General features: G+C 36.6%; 1 protein-coding gene across 9 annotated transcripts in view; it reads left to right on the plus strand.

Annotated features, from left to right (window-relative positions):
* The window catches only part of Vinc (vinculin), a 158,621-nt gene that overhangs the window by 128,784 nt on the left and 5,512 nt on the right, over positions 1–24,325 (plus strand). For 8 of the 9 annotated variants that reach the window (XM_083134335.1, XM_083134339.1, XM_083134340.1 and 5 more), the window contains 4 exons: positions 5,311–5,435; positions 12,918–13,157; positions 15,529–15,619; positions 16,084–16,107. In XM_083134335.1, the coding sequence (XP_082990461.1) occupies positions 5,311–5,435; positions 12,918–13,157; positions 15,529–15,619; positions 16,084–16,107 (480 nt within the window). The remainder of the gene's footprint in view (positions 1–5,310; positions 5,436–12,917; positions 13,158–15,528; positions 15,620–16,083; positions 16,108–24,325) is intronic. The other variant, XM_083134336.1, reaches the window with a different exon arrangement.

Raw genomic sequence — 24,325 nt, forward strand, 5'->3', positions numbered from 1 at the left:
ACTTTTGGTAAACACTTTCCCTTATTGATTCATGTTTTAAGCCATTTTTTTAAAGGTGGAATATTATACAGCTAAATGGTTCTTTCCAAAATCGCAACATTTCAGCCCTGTTTCCAAGAAGTTTAATATGTGAAAGAAAAACTCAACGTGGATTGGTTAAATATTAAAATGTTGAAATAAGAATGTTACTTCCTCGTTTTGCTGCCAACCTTTGACCATCCTATTTTAAAGTTTTCAACATTTTGATGTTGAACCAACTAGTTGCAAGTTTTTAAAATCATTTTAGACATCTTTGAAACACTGTAGAAGGCCTTGGAAAATGGGCTGAATTGTCGGATTTTGAAAAGAGAACAACTTAGTCCGGCCCGTAGCCAGAATTTTATATCGGGGGTGGGGGCCTCATCCCTTTCAAGCACAGGTGTCACAAGAAATATTTGTAGAGGGGGGTCAGGCCATAGGTAGAATTTGATTAGTACAAATACTAATGACAATAGTAATTATTGTTATTTTACAATAATAACTATTATAAGTTATTAAAAATATACCAATTTCAATCTAAATTTATTGTAATTATTACATAAATGGAGAGACATTACTACTAGATCCACCATATCAGTGAATATAAAATTCAATTGTTGTCCATTGTTGTCCATTATATTTCTTATATTTTGTACAGTTAGTGTACTGAAAATCATAGTTATTGTATTTTGTTATTAACTTTTACACAATCATTAAAAAAATGCTTTAACAGTTAGTGGTAAATTTTACTCAGTTTTTATTCTGTGACCTCCCACAAAGAAAACTATACATTTTGAGAGCTGTGGATCCATTTATTCTTAGATTAAATGGTAGAATATAAAAATATAACCTGATTCCTCTATTATACACTAAACTTTTTTCGATGTAATGCAATTTTTACTTAGTTATAATTTTATTTCTGGTGTTAACAATAAAAATAACATTTAAATTAGATATTTGTAGAATTTCAGTGGGGGGGTCAACCCTTAGCCCTCCTCCTTTCTACGTGCCTGCACTTAGTGCTTTATTATTGTAATAATTTTTGTTGTGAAGCAATGGTTATGCAAACGTTCAAGAAACACAGCGTGGAATAAACTCCTGACACTTGGAAGTTTGCAGAAACAACTGAAACATTGAGGTTTAGGACAAAAACACCAAAATTAAATATTCTTCTGGTGGAATATTGGTTTATGCAGACATTTGTTTCCCATATTATATAAAGTGAGGTAAAGTTTCATGTGCACTTTCCATCATGCCATGAGGCATATATAGATGTGGGGCTAGGGCCCAACACATTCTGTCGATCTTGACCATTTTCAGGATGATATGATCAGCACCATGCTTTAGCTGCCTTTACCCCAGAGGGTTGCCCGCAGGTACCATTTAATTGAGGCTGGGTGAACCCGTGATCTGCTTTATGCAGTGACAAGGCCAGAAAATTTCAGACCTTAAATGACCCACCTCTGGAATCAAACCTAGTTCTCCGTGTGGCAGTCAGATGCCATACCGAGTAGACCGCCGTGGTTTCCTATATTATATCAGCACTGGTCTATTGTTGAGGAATATATTATGTACATTTTGAGGCCACATTCAGACTTAATTCGTGACAGCAGGGATAGGCATCATTGTAATTGGTTACTTCATTTTGAAGCAACATTAGTATGAAAGCATTCTCAGAGTGATGGAGAAGAAATAAGTTAGCAATAGTAAGAGAAAAAAAAATTGTCTAAATCCAAAATTCTCAAAATATATTTAGGAGCATATTATGGCCCCAAGCAATTGCATTTGTAAAATTTTGCTTTTACACATTATGCTTGAACAAGCGACACGCTTCTTTGTGGCAAGGTTATAGATATTATCTGTGCTTTCAGTCATGCTAAATACTTCTGTTATATGAGTGCGACATTCATTATAGTACACCCGTTTGATACTGCTTTTCTTGCTTCTGGCATGGTTATAACTGCTGAAATGTTTTTTAGGGGCAGTTGAAATTCAGTGCAATGCATTCCCATCCGTATGTTTAAAGCAACCTGTGTAGAGTGTAGTGTTTGTTGTATTTACATTACGCTTTGCTTTTAAAAGCTTTTATCGAGAAACTGAAGCAGACGAGAGAAACAGGGTGCAAATACACTGATGCCTAAAATACATTATTTACAGAGTCCATTTGAGCAGCAGGTGGTGCAATCTTCTACTGCACTGTTCTGATTAAGTCTGAAACAAACAGTTACAAAAATCAAATATCCTTCCTGGGAATGTTACCGTTACAAATTTTCCTCATTCTCACTTTAATATGTGTGCACTCAAGTTGAGAAATAATTTTTGTAACATTACAGCTTTTGTGGTATGCTACAAAAATTCATGGCATCATTGCATTTATAACCCTCTTTGCTTCTTAGCTCTTTAGAGGCATATTATACAATATAATTTCCATATATGTAATATTGTATAAAATGTATTGCTTTCTCACATATGCAGTTTGTATGTAGCTGTAGGTGAGAGAACAACAACATGCTCAACCTTGCCCACTGAATAAATATTATTATTATTACAATCAGTGGCGGATTAAGCTTCCTCGCCGCCCCTAGGCACAAACTTAATGTGCGCCCTTCTTCAATGTGTTCTGCAAGAAATTGATCAAACTCGGCAATAAGCTCTAGAGACATCATGTATTGCCCGTTGGGCAGGGAATGGAATTTTACTTCGTGACCACGTAAGGGAAGCCCGCGACTTGTCAACTTCTTTACGACAGCAAAAACTCTTCTTAAGACACTGACCCAGTACGTAAGTTCCGTCTGAATATGTGATTGAAAATGGTTCTCCAAGGTCCCAACAGATTTATGCCTTGTTAAGTGCCAACTCGCAGTTTTTTGCGTTCTTCAGAATTTTCGTGTGATGCTAGAATATTTGAAATGTTTTTCCAGTCTGAAATGCCGTGAGTTGCGATGTTTGTCTTGCCCTTGAACAACCTGCATGATGCACAATAAACAGCACCAGTGCTGCTCGAATATACCAAATAATTCCGCAAAAGTGATTCGCCATTTACAATTTTACGAAAAAAAACCCACTATTATTTAAAAATCTTGTCTTACCTGATATGAGCCCTTGCGATTTAGAAAAATCGTTTTCAGCATTCTGATTAATTCCACGTCTTAGAAGAATGTCAATTGTAAACTCATTCAGACACTACTCGGCAGGATCGTCACTAACGAAATTTCCACACTCACTGTCACAATCAGGAACTCCTACGAACTGAGGGGACACTACCTCAGCTGCACTTTCTTCCTCCACTAAACTCACAATATTTTCGACATTTTGCGTTTCACAGAGTTCACTCGATGTAGCCGCTTCCACTTCAATTTTTGAACTGCTTTCGGAAATCACTTGTCCCTTTCGCCTAAAAAACGTGTCCACTGTACCAAGCTTTTTCTGTAAGGTTGCTTCTATTTCACGCTTTTCGTTTGCAAGTTTACGATAAGTCGCCCCACTTAACTTTGTTGGCTTCATGCTGCCTGCTGCATAAAAAAAAAACACCAAATCGCAAACGCACTATCAACAAACTGAATGCACCAGAGAATACAGTAAGACAAAAACTAGTTGCGGTCCATGCCAAATCTGCACTCACTCACTCACTCACTTATCAGCAGTGTTTATGTGTTTATTTTTTTTTAAGACTGGCATTGTTACAGATGCAAGTTTCAAACAATCAGTCTTCTTTCCTGCCTGGCCATTAACAAAAGCTTAGTGGAAGATCGAGGGGTATGTATTTACAAAAACGAACCAACAAAGGCTGGGCGGCTTGCATTGTCATTGTAAGCGATAAAAGCTACAGCACGGGTTAAAAACAAATTGATTGGCTCCTGAAGGAGGCAGAGCAGACGAAACATTTCTTGATAACACATAAATCCGATACATCAAGGTTTCTTTCGTATGAAGCGAAAGTGTTGCAACCCGTTGATTTGAAACATTGGTTTCATAGGTCTAAATTGTCACTGTGTACGTAAGACACTTTTTATTATTCTTGATATTCTGGAAAAAAGATTTGCCGCCCCCAAGAGTTGCCGCCCCTAGGCACGTGCCTAGTGGGCCTATTTGGTAATCCGCCACTGATTACAATGCAGATAAGTCACATACTTGATCTATTTAGGTAACTCGTTTGTATTTTTAGAATCTATGTTTCAAAAATACTTTCAGCATTATCTTTGAACAAATTCTTTTGATCTATGATAGTCCAGAAAATTTTAGCTCTTGTTTAATTTCACATATGAAAGAACACACAATTTTTTCATCTTTTTTTACCAGTGTGAAGTGGTTTCCAAACCTTCACAATATATACATGTGTATGTATTTGTAAGATTAGATGATAATTCTGAGCATATTGTGAAGAATTGATAGGGCCTAAATGCTATAATTCGTCATGTATATTGCCCAACAGTGATTGATTGGGTGATATTCCAGCAACGAATTGATGCAGACCTGTTTTTATCCTCTGAGGATATGATACATTGAGATTCTTGTACATATGCTTCCTTGGTGATTTACTCACCATTGTGTGTCGTACAAAGCACCAATAAGCTACAAAAGTTTCCAAGGAATATCACCTCGCCAAGTCCAGTTCACAATTAGAAACACCTAGGGGTGACTGTTTCCTGATATGTCAAAACTAAACAAGTTGTTCTGTACTTATGTACTAACTTCTTTAGAATTTTCCACAGATATCTACACTTTAGTATGCTTTTACAGTTGTGTCAAGTACAGCATTGCTATGTGATTATTCAAACATACTGAAAATCCCACAATTTATAACTTTCTCTGAGATAACCTTGTATTATGGGTTACTCCTTCATTATGATAATTTTGGATGTTTGCTTGTGAAGGTTATAAATTGTGAAAATTTACTTGTTTTCATAAATTTTTAAATGTGTAGTTAAGGCTGAACTAACGCCACTTTCATTTTTATATCCCCCTGAAGCTTTTGCATAGGTAGTCTTTTTCTTCTGATTGAGTACATCAAATGTGTTCCATTTAGATATTAACAGACCAATTTATCATGTTTTTTTTTTTACCCATACTGTATTATAATCAAAATGTACATAGTTTTAAGGACAGGCATTTTGTACAAAATTCAAAACTTGCCCATTGTTCCGATATTGTTCACCTCACAATATGTCAGAACTTGATAATATTACTGGCCATATTGTAATTAGAATTGAAATATATACTTTTCCTTTAAACTTCTTGCATAGATGGTAATAGTGAGCAGAACTAAAAGGTATGTGTGAATGCTTCTTCCAGATTATGCACCTCCAAGACCACCTCTACCAGGCGGAGAACTCCCCCCACCACGACCACCTCCCCCAGAGACTGATGATGAGGACGACATGTTCATGCATGCACCCCAGCCTAATCAGCCTATTATGGTAAGTTCTCGTCACTGCAGCAGCTGCTTACAAGCTAATACCCCTGAAACGCCACTACTGGATGGTCACTAAGAAGCAAAATTTTTATTTACATCCATATTGTGCTACACACACACATTTATGTGCATGCATTAACTTGCCAACAAATAGTGTTGCAATATCCATATGTAAACTCCTAATTACATTAGAAATGCATCATATTTAAGGCGAAGAGCGACTGTTTTGCAGCAGTTGTTTCAATATCATAGGAATGATCACTTCTATTTCCTGAAAAGAAACCCAACTACACAAGTTGCATCTCATGTTGCAAGTGGAAGTAGTTTTTCAAGTTGATTAATAAGCTGGACACAATGTTTGAAAAATATGATAAATAAGAATTTTCAGATTCTCATGCATTCCTTATGAAGGGAAAAGAAAACACAACTACTGCAAAGGCCTCCCCTATGGTGCAGTGGTAGCGTCATTGCCCTGTAATCAAGGGGTCCTGGGTTCGATACCTGTTGGAGGCACATAGTTGTTCAGCACTTTTAACTGTAGGCCCAGTCCCAATTAGCCTTACTGTGCATAAAGTGGACTTAAAACACCAACTCAAATAGACAAACTACTACTTCAACTTCCTGTTACGGCTAATCAAATGGGAGTTTTCGACTTTTCGTATGACAAATCAAATCTTCAATGTGTCCTCTTTCCGTTCATATGCTTTTCTATGCCATTAGAAGTTTGGTATTCCCAAGAGAACAAGTAAAATAATACTCCCATAAGAGTAATGCTACATCTTCAACTATCCAGTGCACAGACCTCTTTTTCTGCAACTTGTCACAGGGAAAGGTTGGTGGGGAGGAGCAGTTTAGGGTCCTTGCATCTGGCTGGACACAAAAACTGTTCCTCCTGCCCTTAATACAAAAAATTAAGTATTTTAAGTGAAAAACTGCGCATTACACTAAGACGTAAGGTATATATATAGTATGGCCCCACACATTCTCGATTGTGGCCATAGTAGAAGTAATTTTATGTTTTTATTTTATCAATATTTAAAATTTTGTCACGGTCCATCCATCATTTTCTTAGTAAGTTCTGAACAAAATTATTTGCATCCATAAACACAATTCCTCCCTGATCCAAGAGAATACAGTGGAAGTCGTTGATTTTGTTCCTAAATTTTACATTTTTCTGCATCATACATTCAAAATTTGTGACCTCATTAAAGTTACATGTTACGTTTTGGTTTTTCATTGTGGTCCTCCTGAAAAATGTAAAATTGAGGTTCCACTGTGTTGTTTTTCAGTAAGAAAACATTATTCATTGCTTTGGGACTATGGCTATTTCAGGAATTATGAGGGTGGTTTTATTTTATTCTTTTGCTTTCTCTTTGACCACACCTCTGATGGTGGTTTGGGGAAGTTGGATCTGTCAGTATTTGAAGATACTGATCTAACAAGTGCTTCGGTTACATTGTGGATGGAGTCCAGTCTGGCCTGCAACTCCATACGAACAGCCTCCAGTTTCCATCTCTGCCGATGCCTGGATGACTTCATTTCCCTGACTGCCAAGCTTTTAGCCTTGACTGTCAATCTTTTGCCCCTGATTGTCAATCTTTTTGCCCCTGATTGTCAATCTTTTTGCCCCTGACTGTCGATCTTTTGCCCCTGACTGTCAATCTTTTGACCTTGATTGTCAATCTTTTGACCTTGATTGTCAATCTTTTGACCTTGATTGTCAATCTTTTGACCTTGATTGTCAATCTTTTGCCCTTGATTGTCAATCTTTTGCCCTTGATTGTCAATCTTTTGCCCTTGGTCCTTGAGCATGGCAATGATTAAGGCTAGTTGGGAGTCTCCACTACCACTGGGGGATGACATGTAGCCGGCTGGCCATTCTAGTGACTTTGACCTGGTATCCATTTTAGTGAACCTGCTACCTCTGAGTCTCATAATCTCGTATGACGGTTGTTTTATTTCATTCTTTTGCTTTCTCTTTGACTGCACCTCTGATGGTGGTTCGGGGAAGTTGGATTTGCTTAGTTGAAAAGAGACTTCTTTAAAAACTAATCAAGAACAACACTTAATCAGAAAGAGAAAATAGAGAGAGCCACGCTTTACGTGGCCACAAGCAGACCCTTTTCCACGTGTGGTGTTCAGTATAATAACCATATAATAACAGGTATCCCTTGAGAGACCTGTTAAGCAACTGACAAACTTTAGCCTAAATTTCAGAAACTGTAGCTAGTGGAGGCTTTGGTAGTCTTATGATTCACTGCAATGATAACAGCTCAGGCACCTTTGAACGACACATTTATTCACAAAGAACACCGCTTGTGGCATAGCCACCACCAAACATGAACATTTCACTGTACATAAAACACACAAAAGAGATATACAAAAGGATTCTGTACTTACATATTAGTCTATTGAACATTATATCTTTCATACCTGGGGACCACACACACTATTTCACACTCAATAGCCACATCCCGACACATGACCATTTCTGGGGTATACACCACTAAACATTATGAACTTCATACTTCCTTGGAGTGATAAAGGCAGTTGGGGAGTGATGGGTGAGCTTTCCTGGCTTTTCTTGTATGGATGGCTGAAAACAACGTGGATATTGACTGATGTTCCATGGATGCTGCTATGGCGTCAGTTTTGCCGCATGCGATCTGGACTTTCACTTTTGATGAGGGACACAAAACTCGATACATTGCCGAAATTTGCACTGGGATCCTTAGATGCTGTCTTGGACACAATATCCCACTTGGTCACTCACACTTAGGTCCATATTTAACTATATATGGACCTTAGATCCCTGTTTCCCATGTAAATCCTTTGTTGATGGCACACGCGGCCATTAACGCACTGGACTTTGCCAGCAACTTCACACATGACCTGCTCTCAGGTGGGTCTAGAACACAAGTGAGCTTGAACGGCAAGCTCAAATCATAATAGGCCATCTGTTTGCCCCTGTGTGATGTCACAGCCTTGAAAACTTCTCATTGGCTTGCTGTGGTCACCTGAGACTTTTCCTTGTCTGTGGAGGTTCAAATTCCTACCACCAGATGGCAGAGTTATCAATTGATTGAAAAGTGTAAACAAAGGTGTTTTTTCACCTTTTCTGGCTTAATTATGCCAGATAACTGCAAATGAGTTTACTTTTCATAAAATAGGCATTATTTTACCTATGGATAAATGTTATCTTTGGTTTTTAATAAAAGATAAGGGAATTAGCAAATATGTGATTTGGAGCACATAGTTTTTGGGATTCAAGATGGCTACTGTCTGCTTAAAAATTGTTGCTTCTTGATAAATAAGGCAATTCTATCCCTCCCATGAGTGTAACAAATGGTTTGTAAACATTACCCATGATGATAATTGGGGGAAGTATAAGCCTTTGGGAAAATAGCTCTCACAAGCTTTTTCTGATACTAACCTAATGGCCCTTGCACTTAGGTTAGGTCTGTGGTTATTTGTGTGTGGGCATGTATGCCCTATCTTGATTGGTCATAGAATAAATGTTGATCTAGTTAGTCTGGATAAAGTGGTTTCCAGTAGCAGATGTCTGTTGCGCAGCTCTTTAATTTGTGAATCTGAGAAACCACCACAGGAGTCCCAGGTTCAAGTTCCAGCCTGGACATTCTTTGCCAGGTCCCATCGTCCAACATGTAATCATCATTCATCCTCATAGTCATGATTAGGCAAAAGTGGCAGAGTAGCAATGCTACAAAGAAAAATAATGCAAATATTATTTGAAATACTGTATTAAACTTAGCAAAACTTCCATAAACTTTCATTCATTCACCATCATGTGATACTATGCTCTGCCATCATTATTTACCAATACATGGGAAATGAAGCAGTGCCAAAACTGATTGTGAAAATGTCATGAACAGGGAACATATTTATATTTACTAAATAAAGTGTTTTTGCATGTAAATGTATATATTTCAGCTATTTTAATCAACATATGGAATTAAATATAGACTTACAATTGTGAAAAATTGCAGTTTTTCATTAAGCAGCATTTTCATTAATTGTAATGCTTAATTCACACACTGAATGTGCTTTGTTTTGGGTTAAAACAAAATACAGTAAAACCTCGTTAATCCGGACCCGATAATCCGAACTTTGCTTCATCTGGACAGGCAAAAGGCATAAAAAAAGAAAGCAGAATGCAAGTTTTTAAATGTGGCTAGAAGTCAACAATCACATTTGTCATATTCCTCTGTAACTGACTCCACTTGCTTTAAGCCAACACACAAATTTTTGAAGTCTAACAACATTCAGCAACATGTTTGTAAAAGAACACAGCCCCGAGATGTACGTACTGCATTGTATGTGTATTTAGGCCTGTGCCCTTTAAATACACCATAATAAACATGTTTTGTTGCTATAAATGGAGTTTTAATGCACTTTCTACTGTTCTTTTAGGTTATTTCAGTTAGTCCAGACTTATCCCCCCATTAGTCTGGATTAACGAGGTTTTACTGTATTATCAAACTAGTCATAGACATGACATTAATTGTTTTTCTTGTATGTACGCATTGCTTGCATTATAGAATTATTTTCCTGTAGTTTACGGTTATTACAAGCATAAGAAAACAGTTTTTCTTTGTGACGTTTCAGGAGAACACACGCTCCTTTCATCAGACATTTATTTTCATTTTGACTAAAGATACAGTTATAACAATGGTTAGTAATTTTTAAACAAAAAGAATCTGTTATATAATGGATGTTGTCAATGTTACATTGTTGTAATATAGCAACTTAACTGTGAAAAAAACAGTCTGTTTATTTTTATTTAAATTATGAATCCAAAATATCATCAGGCAATTCAAATTCATCATTGTCCAAAATACACGGAACGGGAGAAAGAGCATATAAGGTTGGGGAAAAAAGTTCATAGTTTCAAGATCTGGTTGAAAGAAAACGACATTTTCTTAATAAAATCGGACAAGGAAAATAAACCTGTCCTTATCCGAATTAAGGACTATAAAGAAAAAATGGAAGAATGTTTCAAAGTAAACAATTTCACAGAAACCTCTCGAAACCCTATAACTAAAATAATAAATGAGGTAAAGAAAGTAATTGAAAGCAGTATCACGATACCAAGAGAAATGAAGAAAAAACTCATTGTCAAGAATTCAACCCTGCCGATTGCCTTTGGACTACCAAAAACTCACAAACCGGGAACTCCAATACGACCCATCATTGCAACTTTCACACATCCTGCATACAAACTATCCAAATATTTAGTTGAAAGACTTGCTATAATTAAACAACAAACACCATTCAGTGTTAAAAATGCATTTGAAGTGAAACAGAAACTAAAAAATATTGTTTGGAATAATGAGTTTCGTATTGCAAGTTTTGATGTTGAAAATTTATATCCTAGTGTCCCAATAGAAGGTGCCACAGATGCATTACACAGATGGCTTATTGAGATGAAGGTTAACCCAGTAGAATCATGGGAAATGGTTCGATGGTTTACTGTATGTGCAAATTACAATTACTTTCTATTTGATGGCAAAATATATCAGCAAAGTAATGGTCTATCAATGGGAAACCCATTATCCGGAATCATCTCCAGCATTTTCCTTCATTACATAGAATCTCCAATTATTAATGCGATAGGTGCGGATATCAAACTCTACATCAGATATGTAGATGATGTGCTAATTATCGCTAAAAATGAGAACACCATCATGGACGTATTTAAATTATTAAATGAATCACATCGTCGCATAAAATTCACTTGCGAACCCATGAATAACAATGTAATTTCTTTCCTTGATCTGCAAATTAAGACAACTGACTCAACAATTCAAACATCAGTCCATAAGAAAAAATTAGCGGGGGAAAAATATATCCATGCCAAATCAGAACATTCGCGTATAACAATGGATAACATATTTTTAAATTTTTTCCTGAGAGCACAAAGCTATGTTCTAATGATGAGGATATCAAAAATGAAGAAGAAAGGCTCTTTAATATAGCAAAAGAAAATGGTTTTCACACTAACAGAATAAACCAAATCAAAAAACAAGTTGCAAGAAAACTAAAGGAAAAGAGAAATACAGACAAAGATGAAAAATCTGTTGAAAAGAAATTTGTGTGCATTCCATTCCACAAGGGATTCTCACATAAAATTGCAAAAATTTTTAGAAGTTTTAATTTCAAAATTGTTTTTAAATCACCAAGAAGTTTGGAATGTACATTTAATGAATTCAAAATGAGAAACTCTCTACCAGATGTGGAAACCACAGGAATATATAATATAAGTTGTTCATGTTCAAAAGATTATGTGGGACAAACAGCAAGGAAAATGGCAATAAGATGGCACGAACACGATTTGGACATTATAAATCTAAACCCAAGAACAGGTTTGTCAACTCATATCATCGAAGAGAAGCATTTGATTAAAAAGAGAAGGGTTTTAAAAAGATTAACGGGAAACACAGAGTTGAATGTCTGGGAAGCTTCGTTCATTGCAGAAGAACACTGGAATAAATTAAATAATGAAAATGGTAACATAGATCCAGTATGGAGTTTTCTTTTTCACAAATGGAGTAAGTCACCATCTTTAAAATTTAATGTAACAGAAAACATCAAGAGACTTTGTGAAAACAATGATGAATTTGAATTGCCTGATGATATTTTGGATTCATAATTTAAATAAAAATAAAACAGACTGTTTTTTTCACAGTTAAGTTGCTATATTACAACAATGTAACATTGACAACATCCATTATATAACAGATTCTTTTTGTTTAAAAATTACTAACCATTGTTATAACTGTATCTTTAGTCAAAATGAAAATAAATGTCTGATGAAAGGAGCGTGTGTTCTCCTGAAACGTCACAAAGAAAAACTGTTTTCTTATGCTTGTAATAACCGTAAACTACAGGAAAATAATGACATTAATTGTAATACAAAATTCAAATTCAAAATATTTTTTTTTGGGAGGGAGTACTAAAACAATGCATTACCAAACTTTCTTCATGTGCTGAAACGACAACCTAGGTTGTCCCTACACAGAGGTATATTGGCTGAAACTGCATTCAGTATTGCATGAAGTAATGGGAGTATACTTCAAATGTGCAATTGAGTTTGCCTTCTCTGTTGTTGACAAGATTGTTAGAATAACAAGTGCATTTCTGTTGTCAAGATTTAAAATAAACAGAATACAAAATGAGCAGAATATGGCTGGTCAGAAAACCTTTGGTACTTAATGCAAGAATGAAAAATGTAGTAAGGGCATGGATACAAAATATTTGTTGAGAAATGTTTGCAAATACAGAAATTATATGTAAAAATAACTGCAATATGTAAAAAATGCACTAAAAATAAAAAAAGTGCACTTTTCAAGCTTACATGCCACGGTTCACAGAGATAATACAAAATAACCTTGATTTTAGTATCATATGTATTTACATATAAATCTGTTCACTGGTAATGATGCATGAATGGAATAACTACTTGCAGATGGCAGCACATGGTCTCCACCAGGAAGTGAGGCAGTGGTCGAGCAAAGACAATGACATCATTGCTGCTGCTAAGAAGATGGCTCTTCTGATGGCCCGCCTGTCCCAGTTGGTGCGAGGGGAGGGAGGCACCAAGAAGGACCTGATTGCCTGTGCCAAGGCCATCGCGGAGGCATCCGAAGAGGTCACCCACTTGGCCAAGGAGCTCGCCAGAGAGTGCACAGACAAGAGGATGAGGACAGTGAGTATTTTGTGTTTACTACCATCAATGAAGTGCTTAAGGGTTGCAGGGAACTTAGGGGAAGGTGGTTTTAGGAAGATAACGGAAGGTTATTAATTCTGTACAATATTTCTTTATCTTTTTAGCTGCTGCTTGTACAAAAATTATGCAATCTGTTCATCTACATATGAAGAAAATTTCTATTTAACCCTTTCCAATCCTATGTTTGACCTTGTCCAACATGATTTTCCTGTTCTGCTCTGCTGTTAGAAGACATCAGATACTTTTTTTAAATCTTATTTATTTTATGGATGGAACAGATTAATTGGTACCCTTATTGATATCTGCCCATATAGGAATATCAGTGTATCGGTTTATCGGTAAAATTACCGATTATTTTACCGATCCAATATATCTATAAATATCTTATAAGGTAGTGCAAAATTCTGCCATTTTGATGTTACAATTTTTATGGATAATCTCCATGGCCTACTTTTTAAAAAAGTAAATGTCTGAATGTGCAAGTTCTTTTGCACTGCAGTCACCTGGAAACACACAGTTATTAAGGTCTTCAGTGAACCATTCAGGCTCTTCAAGGACTACTTGGAATTTTATATCCGATTGGTAGAATATCGGTAATTTTTATATTGGAACTTTATCAATATTGACCAAAATTAATTTGTTAATTTTGGGCGATTGTTTGTCCACTCCACTGTTGGAGCCTCTCTGAAGGGTTTCCCTCATGTATGGTCTCCAACCAACAGCCTGTTTCTCGACAGGCCATGTGTTTTGATGTGAACAGATGATATGCATTGCATTTAAGCAGTAGTGCTTAAATTTTAAAAAAATACATATTTAATACCTCCAAAATTAAATGCTTAGAATAAAATCCAGCTAAAAATGTAGGAAAATGGAAGGTATTGTAAACAAAAAAAATCAAATATATTAATGTAACCTACAATAGAGTTCATTAGGTGAGTTCTTATGTTTTTCTCTTTTAAAACTGTGAGTTTTCCAAGTAACCCACCAACCTCTTTCTTGCCCAAAATAAATAAAAGCTGTGGAGTATGCGGGTGGCAGAAAAATTGGATTGGAAAGGGATTAAATGTGGTTCTTTTTATATTCATTTTTTAAGGCTAATTAGTACTAGACTACAGCTTGTTAGGTTATCAGACTACTTGTTAACGAAAACAAATATTCAGTTCATTCAAAATGGAAATTACACAATAACTCATGCAATTTAAGGTAAAAGGGATGACCTTTGTGAAGGCACCCAAATGTCAAGTTCCCTTCCACATAGTACACCCTAGACTGCATTTTGCTGACTAGCCAGGCTCTGGCAGTATAATCCTCTGTTGGACTCAAGTTATGTTCATCCATCTCCTCATTTTTGAGATAAGCCAAAAGTGGCAGAAGAGCTAAGTAAAATAAACTAATTTATGAAATTGTGTTCCATGTGAGACCTCCCATAGGTAATCATGTGATTAAGTCTACATTCAAAATTAGCCACTGCATAATCTCATCTGCTACACTTCCAGTTCATATGAACTTCAATATCAAATTGGCAATTGTTCAATGTGTTGGTCCCACTTTCACCACCATATACTTGGTGCATGATGCTCTTCCTGTCTTTTCCTAGTTGCTGTTGTGTTAGTAATATTTTTTCACCAGGAAGATCCTCTTGTGCACAACACACACTACTGCAATTTGAGAACCAATGAATATGCAGTTTTATTCCACAATATAATGATGTTCCTTGTGAAGTTTGGAGCTGATATGTAATATGTTAATTTGTTTTAGTTATTTTTTTTATTACTACAGTAAAACCTCGTTAATCCAGACTAATGGAGGGCATAAGTTGACCGGTTTAACAAAAGTCTGGATTAACTTAAATAACCTAAAAGAACAGTAGAAAGTGCATTAAAACTCCGTTTATAGCAACAAAACACGTTTATTATGGTGTATTTAAAGGGCATAGGGCTAAATACACTATACAGTACAGTATAAAGTCTGCGGGAAATCTAATTTCATTAGTAGTTGACTGCCTTTTCTTTGGGATGTTCTCTTGTTGACTTCTAGCCACATCTAAAACCTTGCATTCTGTTTTTTTTTTGTTTTTTTTTTTGCTGCTGGTCTGGAATAAGCAAAGTCCGACTTATCGGGGTCCGGATTAATGAGGTTTTACTCTATTATTATTATTATTATTATTATTATTACTTCTTCCACCATGAATAAACCTGAAAGAGTTTTTGGATACACACACAACATGTTTGTTTGCTTTTTCTTTGCTTTTGCTCAATTATTTCTTCACTCTTGTTCGAGTTTTTCCTGTACTTATTGACATTCCTTTGCTTCCTGACAAACTAAATTTAATATATTTTTTTTCAACTAGAACCTGCTCCAAGTGTGTGAACGTATTCCAACAATAGGAACGCAACTGAAGATTCTTTCAACAGTGAAAGCTACCATGCTGGGAGCTCAGGGTAAGTCTAGATGTCTATGTGGACTCCTTCCTGTAAATTAAGCAACAATCAATAGTAGAGCCAGGGTTTTTATTTCAGCTTGTGGCTCTGATGTTTCTGGCTGTGATTGTCTTCAGCTGAGTTTTTTTAATTGGATACTCAAGATAAGCACAGATGTATGCAAACAATGTTTAAAATATATGTCTTAAATCACATAACATTAATAGTTGTGAACATTCTTTCCACTTTTCATCTTGTTGACAATTTATACACATTACACTTTAACATGCACAGCTTTTTAAACTATTAACATTAAAGAAAAGTTGCAATATTTGATTGTGTTTTTATGCTTAAATAGCTTTTAAAACACAAATTATGTAAATTATTGTGAACTCATTGTTATTGTGGCTTTTAAATATTTCTGAATTATTATTATTAATATACATCTTAACTTGTTGTTAACTGTTACCTTCTCTCATTGACAGAGATGATCCCAAGAATTGAAGAGGGTGAGAATCGTAGGGTAACACTTTTCTCTCTTGTCCCCTCCTGTATGCCATTTCTAGTTCGTTTCCATCTGTCTCTCCCTGTAGCACATATGATGGCCGATAGCATGTTCGTTCACAGTTTGACCAGATAATGTAGGAGTCGTTCCTTGATCAGGGACCACAAGTGTGGTGCACTTTGTTGCTGCTTCCTACCTGTGGCTCGACTGCCCTTGAAGGGCCTAGGCTGATCTACTGCTCCTAGTTTGACAATTAAGCCCTTGTGTAGTGTAAAAGTTAGCGATCTCGCTATTGGTGCAAGCAGTCCTAGGTCCGATTCCTGCTGGTAGCCAGAAAAACAGCAGTGATGGGACACTATGTACTGACCACCCTTCACCCAATGTATAAGCTGCTCTGAAAGACCCTTGCCCATAAAGAGCTGTTGCACCATATTAGGGTGTAGTATAATACAATAAGATCCCCAAATATGCTCTGGGGTTCATACCACTGTCCTCATTCAATTCCCAGTCTTGTATCAATGAAGAAGTACATTGCATAGTAGCTGATTGACATGTTATTGGCATGAGTTGTCTTCATGTAACGGCTACATTTTTATGGTGGCTGCATTAACACTGGCCTCTACGGTAGAGTGGTAAGTGTAATGTGTTATCAAGCCAGTGTTGCCAGGTTTAAACCCTGGTTAATGCATTGATGTATCATTGTGGTACTCTCAACACTGTTCATCATTGATAATCATCATCGTGATTAACCAGAGAGGTAGAAAAGCAACGTAAAATAACCAAAATGGATAAGAATGGCTGCAATAACAAGATGCAATTACTAATGACAGAATTCGATAACTTAGTTTTGTAATCTATGGAAAAGAATGCTACATATTGGTACAACAAAGGAAATGGACACCCAATGTTTATCGTACCCTTCCATCACACTACAAGATCTAGCATTCTGTCCACATGCCTGTCATGACTTGTGTACATGTATCATTCACATGTACAAGTAAATACATTCCTATGTATGGGCTGGATAACTAGACAAACAGCTAATAGTGTATGAATTAACACACGAGAGAACAATAGGAGCATATATTTATGAATTTTACTGCATTTCAAGCAGCAACAAAGTGCAGCACTGTTATTTTGCAGCAATCCTTTGTCCACTGCATATGAAGACCAATTGGATTCTTGGCATGTTTCCTACAGAAGTTCATATTGAATGGAATAGAACCTTCCTTTGTGACAATATTTTGTATCATTACTTTTGCACTAGTACTATACATATTTGTGTAATACTTAAGTGCATGGTCTGCCTTCCCCATATTTTTTTTTTCAGTGACTGCAGTCAAAACCTGGTACTATTATAATAGTTTAATAGTTTTTAAGTGTATTTTACCATGTGTTGTTGTAGTATTGTGATATGGGAATGCCATTATTTGTCTGTATGTATAATTCACTCTAGTCTTGCTGACACAGATAGAATTGATGAACCTGATCACTACATTAAACCACACATCCAAATTTTCACAATTCTCACATTGACATTGCAGCTTCCTTAAACAATAAGAAAGAGAATATTTATTCGAACAAGTGTTCAGGCTAAATTGGCGTTAGCATCCAATGTTTCAATCACAAACATTGCTCTCATCATCAGGGAATGTTGATTAGAGACAAGGATAAGTTTAAATGTGTGTGTGTGTATTAAGAAATGGAGCGTAGGCTGAAGTCCCACTTTTCTGTTGAGATGTGTGCAATCTTGGCCAATAGCTTTGGCTTCCTTAGGAGAGTAAACAGGGTATCTACAATTCCGTAAAAATAAAATTCCCTCACTTTTCCATGCTACAGAACACAGGGATCCAGAGTGAAGCAATCTCAACACAGAGGCTAAGTTTCGCCTCATAATACACACGCATATAACCTCACCCTTGCTCTCCAATCAATGTTCCCTGATGATAGCAATGTATGCGCTCAAAGTGTTGGATGCTAATGCTGCATTTTCAAAGTCTATGTTTCGTGTTAGTCATTTCTACATATGAGCTCACCAACTTGTATTTTCTGTTCCTCTGTTGAAAATGTGAGGAGATTGGGAGGATTCATATCCAAATTTTTGCTTTGCCTGTACTGGTAAGTACATAAGAATTGTATGTTTGATAACAATGAAACTAAACTGTGGATCATCAATTCTAGCCTGTTTTAGGTATTATTCTAGCATGAGTTCTCTAAGTATGGTGTATAAGATATAGAATTTTGAATCTGTATTGATGCACCGATATTCCATACAGAGTAATGTGCACATTGTGTACATAGTAGTGATTTTTCCTTTCTTAGCAAAAAGTTCACATGTACCCTATGTTGATTGCACTTGAAGTAATTATTTGTCATGTTTTAGTGGACTTATGTAGTCTTTCAACCTAATGAAATTTCACAGGTAATTAACTGGTACATTCAACTAGTTAGTGACCTCAGAAATCTTTCTAGAAAGCCAACTGAGATAATTTCTACATTTTTGAACTGTTTACAGAATTTCTATGCCACAAAGTACGTAACAATGTAGCAATCAAACTTCAAACATCCTCAGTCCATTTATTAGCAGCATGAATAATAGTTAATCTACTTGTAATGTCCTTTAACTTCCATCAATAAATATCCCAATAGTACTGAGATGTTTCTGATAGATTGTGACTTGCTTCTCTAATTCTCTTTGCCAGCCTTCGTGGTTATCAGTGTGTGCTATGATGCCATTGATCCCAGGTTCAAAACCTAGCCTGGCCATGGGTGTTCTTTGCAAGCGTCACTTCATCAATTTCATCATACCATCACTCATCCTCATCTTTGCAATTAGCCAAAAGTGGCAGAAATGCGAAGTAAAATAAACCAAATCAATCGATCAATCTAATTCTCCTTTCTCATGGCTATAAAAAGGTAAAGCTGTCCCTTGTGCATTGCACTGTGCCATGAAGGCACACACCGGGTGTGGAAGTAAGCCCCATACATTCTTGATCTTGTCCATATTGGAAGTGATGTGACCAGCACCATATTCCATCTGCCTTTACCTCTCACGGATGACACCAGGTACTGACTGGTAAGAAGTTGGGTATTCCCAAGCCACTGCGTGCCGGGACATTGTCTGAGATCTCCAGGAATTTAACCCATGTCCCCTGCATGGCAGATGACCCTATCAACTGGAGATGAGATTTGTGTAGGTCCTTCGTTACTTATTAATTTCCTAAGGCATAACATCTCCGAACCATTTGATTATGCTAAGTACCCTCCTCATCTTTAATCACACAGATCTGGAGATAGAAACAGCTTCTACAGTACCACAATCCATTCGTCGTAGATCTTACCACCATGGGGAATCCCTTCACTATCTTTCAGTTCACGTAAATTTCAAGAGAGCAAGACTGAAATAAGCTGACAGCTCAGGAGTACAGTCACGGACACTTCTGGGTTATAATTATGCCATTGACTTTCAATGGAATTGTTACAACCCAGAAGTGTCCGTGACTGTACAACTTGATGACCCACACACACTGTTCAAAATGGAGTTAAAATTGAATCCGGTTAGTGCAATCACATGTGCCGCTGACTAGAAACAAACAGGAATATCTGAGTAACCCATAAGACACAACATGAAAGGTAAACATTATATTTTTCATGCAGTATCAAGTTTCTCCTGATGCAGTTAAGTAATGCTGCAACAATAAATTTACTTTCAAAATAAATTATCTGAGTGAATATCTGCTCTGTTTGCTAATTTTGTGAATTTCATGAGATGGAACAGTCCTCCTCCAATGATATTCCATGACATTAACCTCTGCTAAGTCAATTATTATTATTATTTTTTAATAGGGTTACAATTATTGCCACAAAATATTTCATTTAAAATAACATTAATACAAATAATGGCTTGATGCATACGTACTTAAAAGTAAAAAGTAACGTGTACCCATGTGCTATGCACCACACCATAAAGGTTCATAGGGGGTGTGGAGTTGGGGCCCCACACTTTCTTGATCACAGCCAAAGGTGGGGGGTGATGTGATCGGCACTGTGCCTCTGGCCGTCTTCACTCCCCAGAGTTTCCTCCAGGTACCCACTCTATACGATGCTGGTTAGGCGCCGGAGCTACTTGAACCGGTAGAAAAAATCCTGGTTCTCCACCAGTGGGGATCGAACCTAGGTCTCTTGCATGGTAGTCAGACGGCATATGTGCTTAGGAAAATAAAGCTAATGAATGATGAAATCTTTAAACTGATTGTGAGTATGAGGTTAGGGATGTACTCTACCCCTTTGAGGAATTCTAGGGGGGGTTGAAATTTCTTATCTGCTTCAAAGTCTGTGTTTACAGTGCCTTTGCAGGTCAGATTGCCATTCTCCATGAAAGTAGCTCCTTTCACTTCCTCCCCAGTTGTCACAACATAGAAGGTCAACACTGAAAATGCTGATGTGGTTAAAAGGCTACTTGTGTTGTAGGGTATTGCCCTAACTATTGTAGTACTGGTTAGTTTTCTACCCCATGTACCCAACCTTTATCAGATGCTTAGGTGATTTTTTTTTTAAAAAATGCACATCTTACCTGTGCATATGAATTCTGATATCTGAGATTGATAACAGGTTTGTGAGACAGTCTCTTACATTTCTGACGTGTTTCGTCTGTAATTCCAAAAATAATGATTTAATATACAAATATGTCTTGCAGAAACACTTCACAATCTTCTTTCGTCTCTTACGAGACGTACTCGTTGTGTGATTCATTTGTTGAAGTATTACTGGAATTCGCCGCTAGTCATCTCTGTAGTCGCTCTTCGTTTTGCAGCTGCCTTTCGTAACTGCTCTTACAGTAGTACAGCTGCAACGAGCATACACGTTGGTTTTACGTGCAATAGCAGCGTGACCAAATGCTTGGGGTATATATCGATGCGTAGTATCTTGTGAAGTGGAGTTAGTCATCGAGTGGAATGGGTTTCTAATAAGTATATTTCGACGAGGAAGTGCATCAAAAAATAACAACAAATTGGAAGCCTACCCATAAAGTGGTAATCGAAATAGCTAAGCCACTAAACTACCCGTCACCAAAGTCATACTTATTTGTGGAACCTTTGAACACGTAACGCTCCGTCCCAGTCTCTTACGAGATCCAACCTACCAGCAAGTACATGCGGTCAACTAAATCAACACAGGAAAAGTTACATAAACGTCATCTGTTTTCTCAGATCCCCAAATTAACTAGCAAACAATCTCCAAGGTTGCATCGTGGAACTCGCAGAAATAGCTTACGTACTAATAACCAGCGTATGCCTAGTTGAACTACAAAACAATAATACCAAATATAGATTAGCATCTCCCTCCGTTAATCAAGACTTGGAATTGAATTACGCAGTACTTACAATACTAAAGGATTGTATTTTTTCTCTCGTAAAGGCATGTCAAGATTGCAAGTCCAATTTATAATTTATCTTTCTTTATTACGATTAGCCAACACAACGTAGTACGACTATCGTGCAATAACAAATACATTCATGAGCAAATATAAATTACAACGCCGAGTGTTATGAATACAAGAATTGACCTTCAGGTCTCCTTTGGTACATAAATCATCAAATATGAACATTTAAATTGACCATTAGAATAGATTAAGATCTGTCAAAATTCCACAACTCGTTATCGTGCGACATATGCACGAATTCAATGTATCCAATCAAATTAAAGCTTGTATATTACTAAGATACTGTACACTTGCAAGGTTTTCTTAAAAATCACGTTATCTGATGCTCAATAACCTTTACAATAATCTTTGGAATACTTATTGCAATTTTTCGTAATTACAGTTTTCTCCAGATAACGCCGTATCGTGAACAATAGTTCTATTCTGACTGGATTAATTCGCACATTACACTACAAGGTTGACCGACAATCGAACATACGTAAATTCAACATGCATTCCACTACTCTTAGTATTGTCAAACGTTGTAACCGTTAAAAAGGGGCAAAGGGGCGAAAAGCACACTTTATGTACATATATTCCACTCGCGATCTATTTAGTCAAAAACAGCAATTATTGCTGACACTGTACATACGTTCTTTTCACACAATCATCTCCTATAATACGCAGTATTGGCATTCGTGGTACTTCCTTCCTTCGAATCGGGTACTACACCTAATGGAAACTTCCAGGAATGGTCACCTACTTGGTGTAACCTCTTCCCATTTAGTTACATTTCTTGACTCGAATTAAGATTGGCCTCTAACATCTGTAACCTCTTCCCATTGGTTACCTTTCTTGAATCGACGTATCTGGTCATTAACGGACTTCCTGGACGTGCAGCCAACTTGGTCGAAGATATGATGATGAAATGTTCGTAAGGTATATCACTTGATTAACTACGGCAGCAGTCAAATTTTCGCAAACAATAATTAACGTTCGAACTCAAATAGATCTGTGGACGGACGTTGAAACTCTTGTCTAAAGTTCTCTTGCGTTAACTAGTGCTGACTATTTTATGAAGCAAGTGTCAAAGTCAAAAGCTTAAAGATACTAATTTTACGTCATCTTATTTTCCCTCGCAAACAGTAATAGACCCTTAATTCAGCGAGAAACACAGTACTTACTTCACACACACTAATCGTCCACAACTTTTGACTGTTACACTTCCTCGTCGAAATATACTTATTAGAAATCCATTTCACTCGACGACTGACTCCACTTGACAAGATACTACACGTCGATATTCCCCCCAAGCGTTTGGTCACGCTGCTATTGCACGTAAAACCAACATGTATGCTTGTTGTGGCTGTACTACTGTACGAGCAGTTACGAAAGGCAGCTGCAAAACAAAGAGCAACTACAGAGACGACTATCGGCAAATTCCAGTACTACTTCAACAAATGAATGACGCACCGCATATGTCTCGTAAGAGACAAAAGAAGATTGTGAAGTGTTTCTGCAAGACATATTTGTATATTAAATCATTATTTTTGGAATTGCAGATGAAACACGTCACACATTAATATGCATGTTCAGCACAAGCTGTTCTCCAAATTGTCCAGTAACAATGCTTCTCATCAGTGTTGATATTAATCTTGCTCTTGCAGGAGTGCATCCAACATAAGTACTCTCTGCATAACACCTTCATGCACTTCTTTCACACTTACCTTGGTTGACCCACAACTGTATGAAGTACAGTTGCTGCACACACCATATGCTAGTGATGCACTGCTAATTACTAATTGTCACACCTATGCATTCTTGTAATTAAAATTATTGCACAGACTACAACAAAATGAATTTCGTGATCTACAGAGTAAAGTATAATTCTAACCAAAAATATGCTAGTTTTATAGTTGAAATTACAGGTCATGTTTTTTAAAACCAGCTGTGATGCACGTAATGAGAGAAGTAGCTCTTTGGGTAGATTGAAGGTGGAATTGTGTCCCAACAAGAGTTCCCTTGTCACAATCGGTGGTCAACATATTGACAGAAAATGTATGCATTGCTCTTTTTTTATCATTTCTTCCTCTACATTTATATATTTTTAAAGGAATGAAACTGCACTGACACTAGAGCAGACATTGCTCATTGATTTTTTGTTTCAATTGTTAGATGTCACATTTCGAAAAATTGTATGACTGCAGGTGTACTAAATTTCAAATTATAACCTATTGCTAGTAATTTAAAGTGGTTATGATTGAACCCAAAACAGTTACAATTGAACACCCATGATATTAAACTTTACTTTTAATAGTAACCAAAGTTGCAAGCATGTTGAGTGGTTAATCTTCCTACTGAGGATTTCAGATTCTTCTCTGGGCTTGGGAATGGAGTTCATTTGTGAATGTTCCTCCATCAGTTTCATCCAATTGTCATTCATGCTCATTAGTTACCCGAAAATGACATCAAAGCAAGAGAAAAATACAAATAGAAAAATGTGAACAACAGTCACTTCGAACATGAACACTGTGCGTGAACACAACACTTCCAGATGTGTTTAATCACGTAACATATTTGTCATGTAAAAAACCCTTGGTGTAGCAATGTGCAGTATTGCCTTCTATTTTATGTAAGCTTCCTCATTGATAATAGTGGATATATTGAAATATAAACAAAAACTAGTTTATTACTGTAATCTGGAAACTAATCTAATATGAATATTTGAGGCTTAGCATTGTGATAATGTTGAAAAATTATTTCAACTTGACAGATCCCTAGAATGTTAAATAATCATTTG

This window comes from Lepisma saccharinum, chromosome 13 (genome assembly GCF_977018435.1).
Source record: "Lepisma saccharinum chromosome 13, izLepSacc3.1, whole genome shotgun sequence".
In the NCBI taxonomy this organism is placed as follows: domain Eukaryota; kingdom Metazoa; phylum Arthropoda; class Insecta; order Zygentoma; family Lepismatidae; genus Lepisma; species Lepisma saccharinum.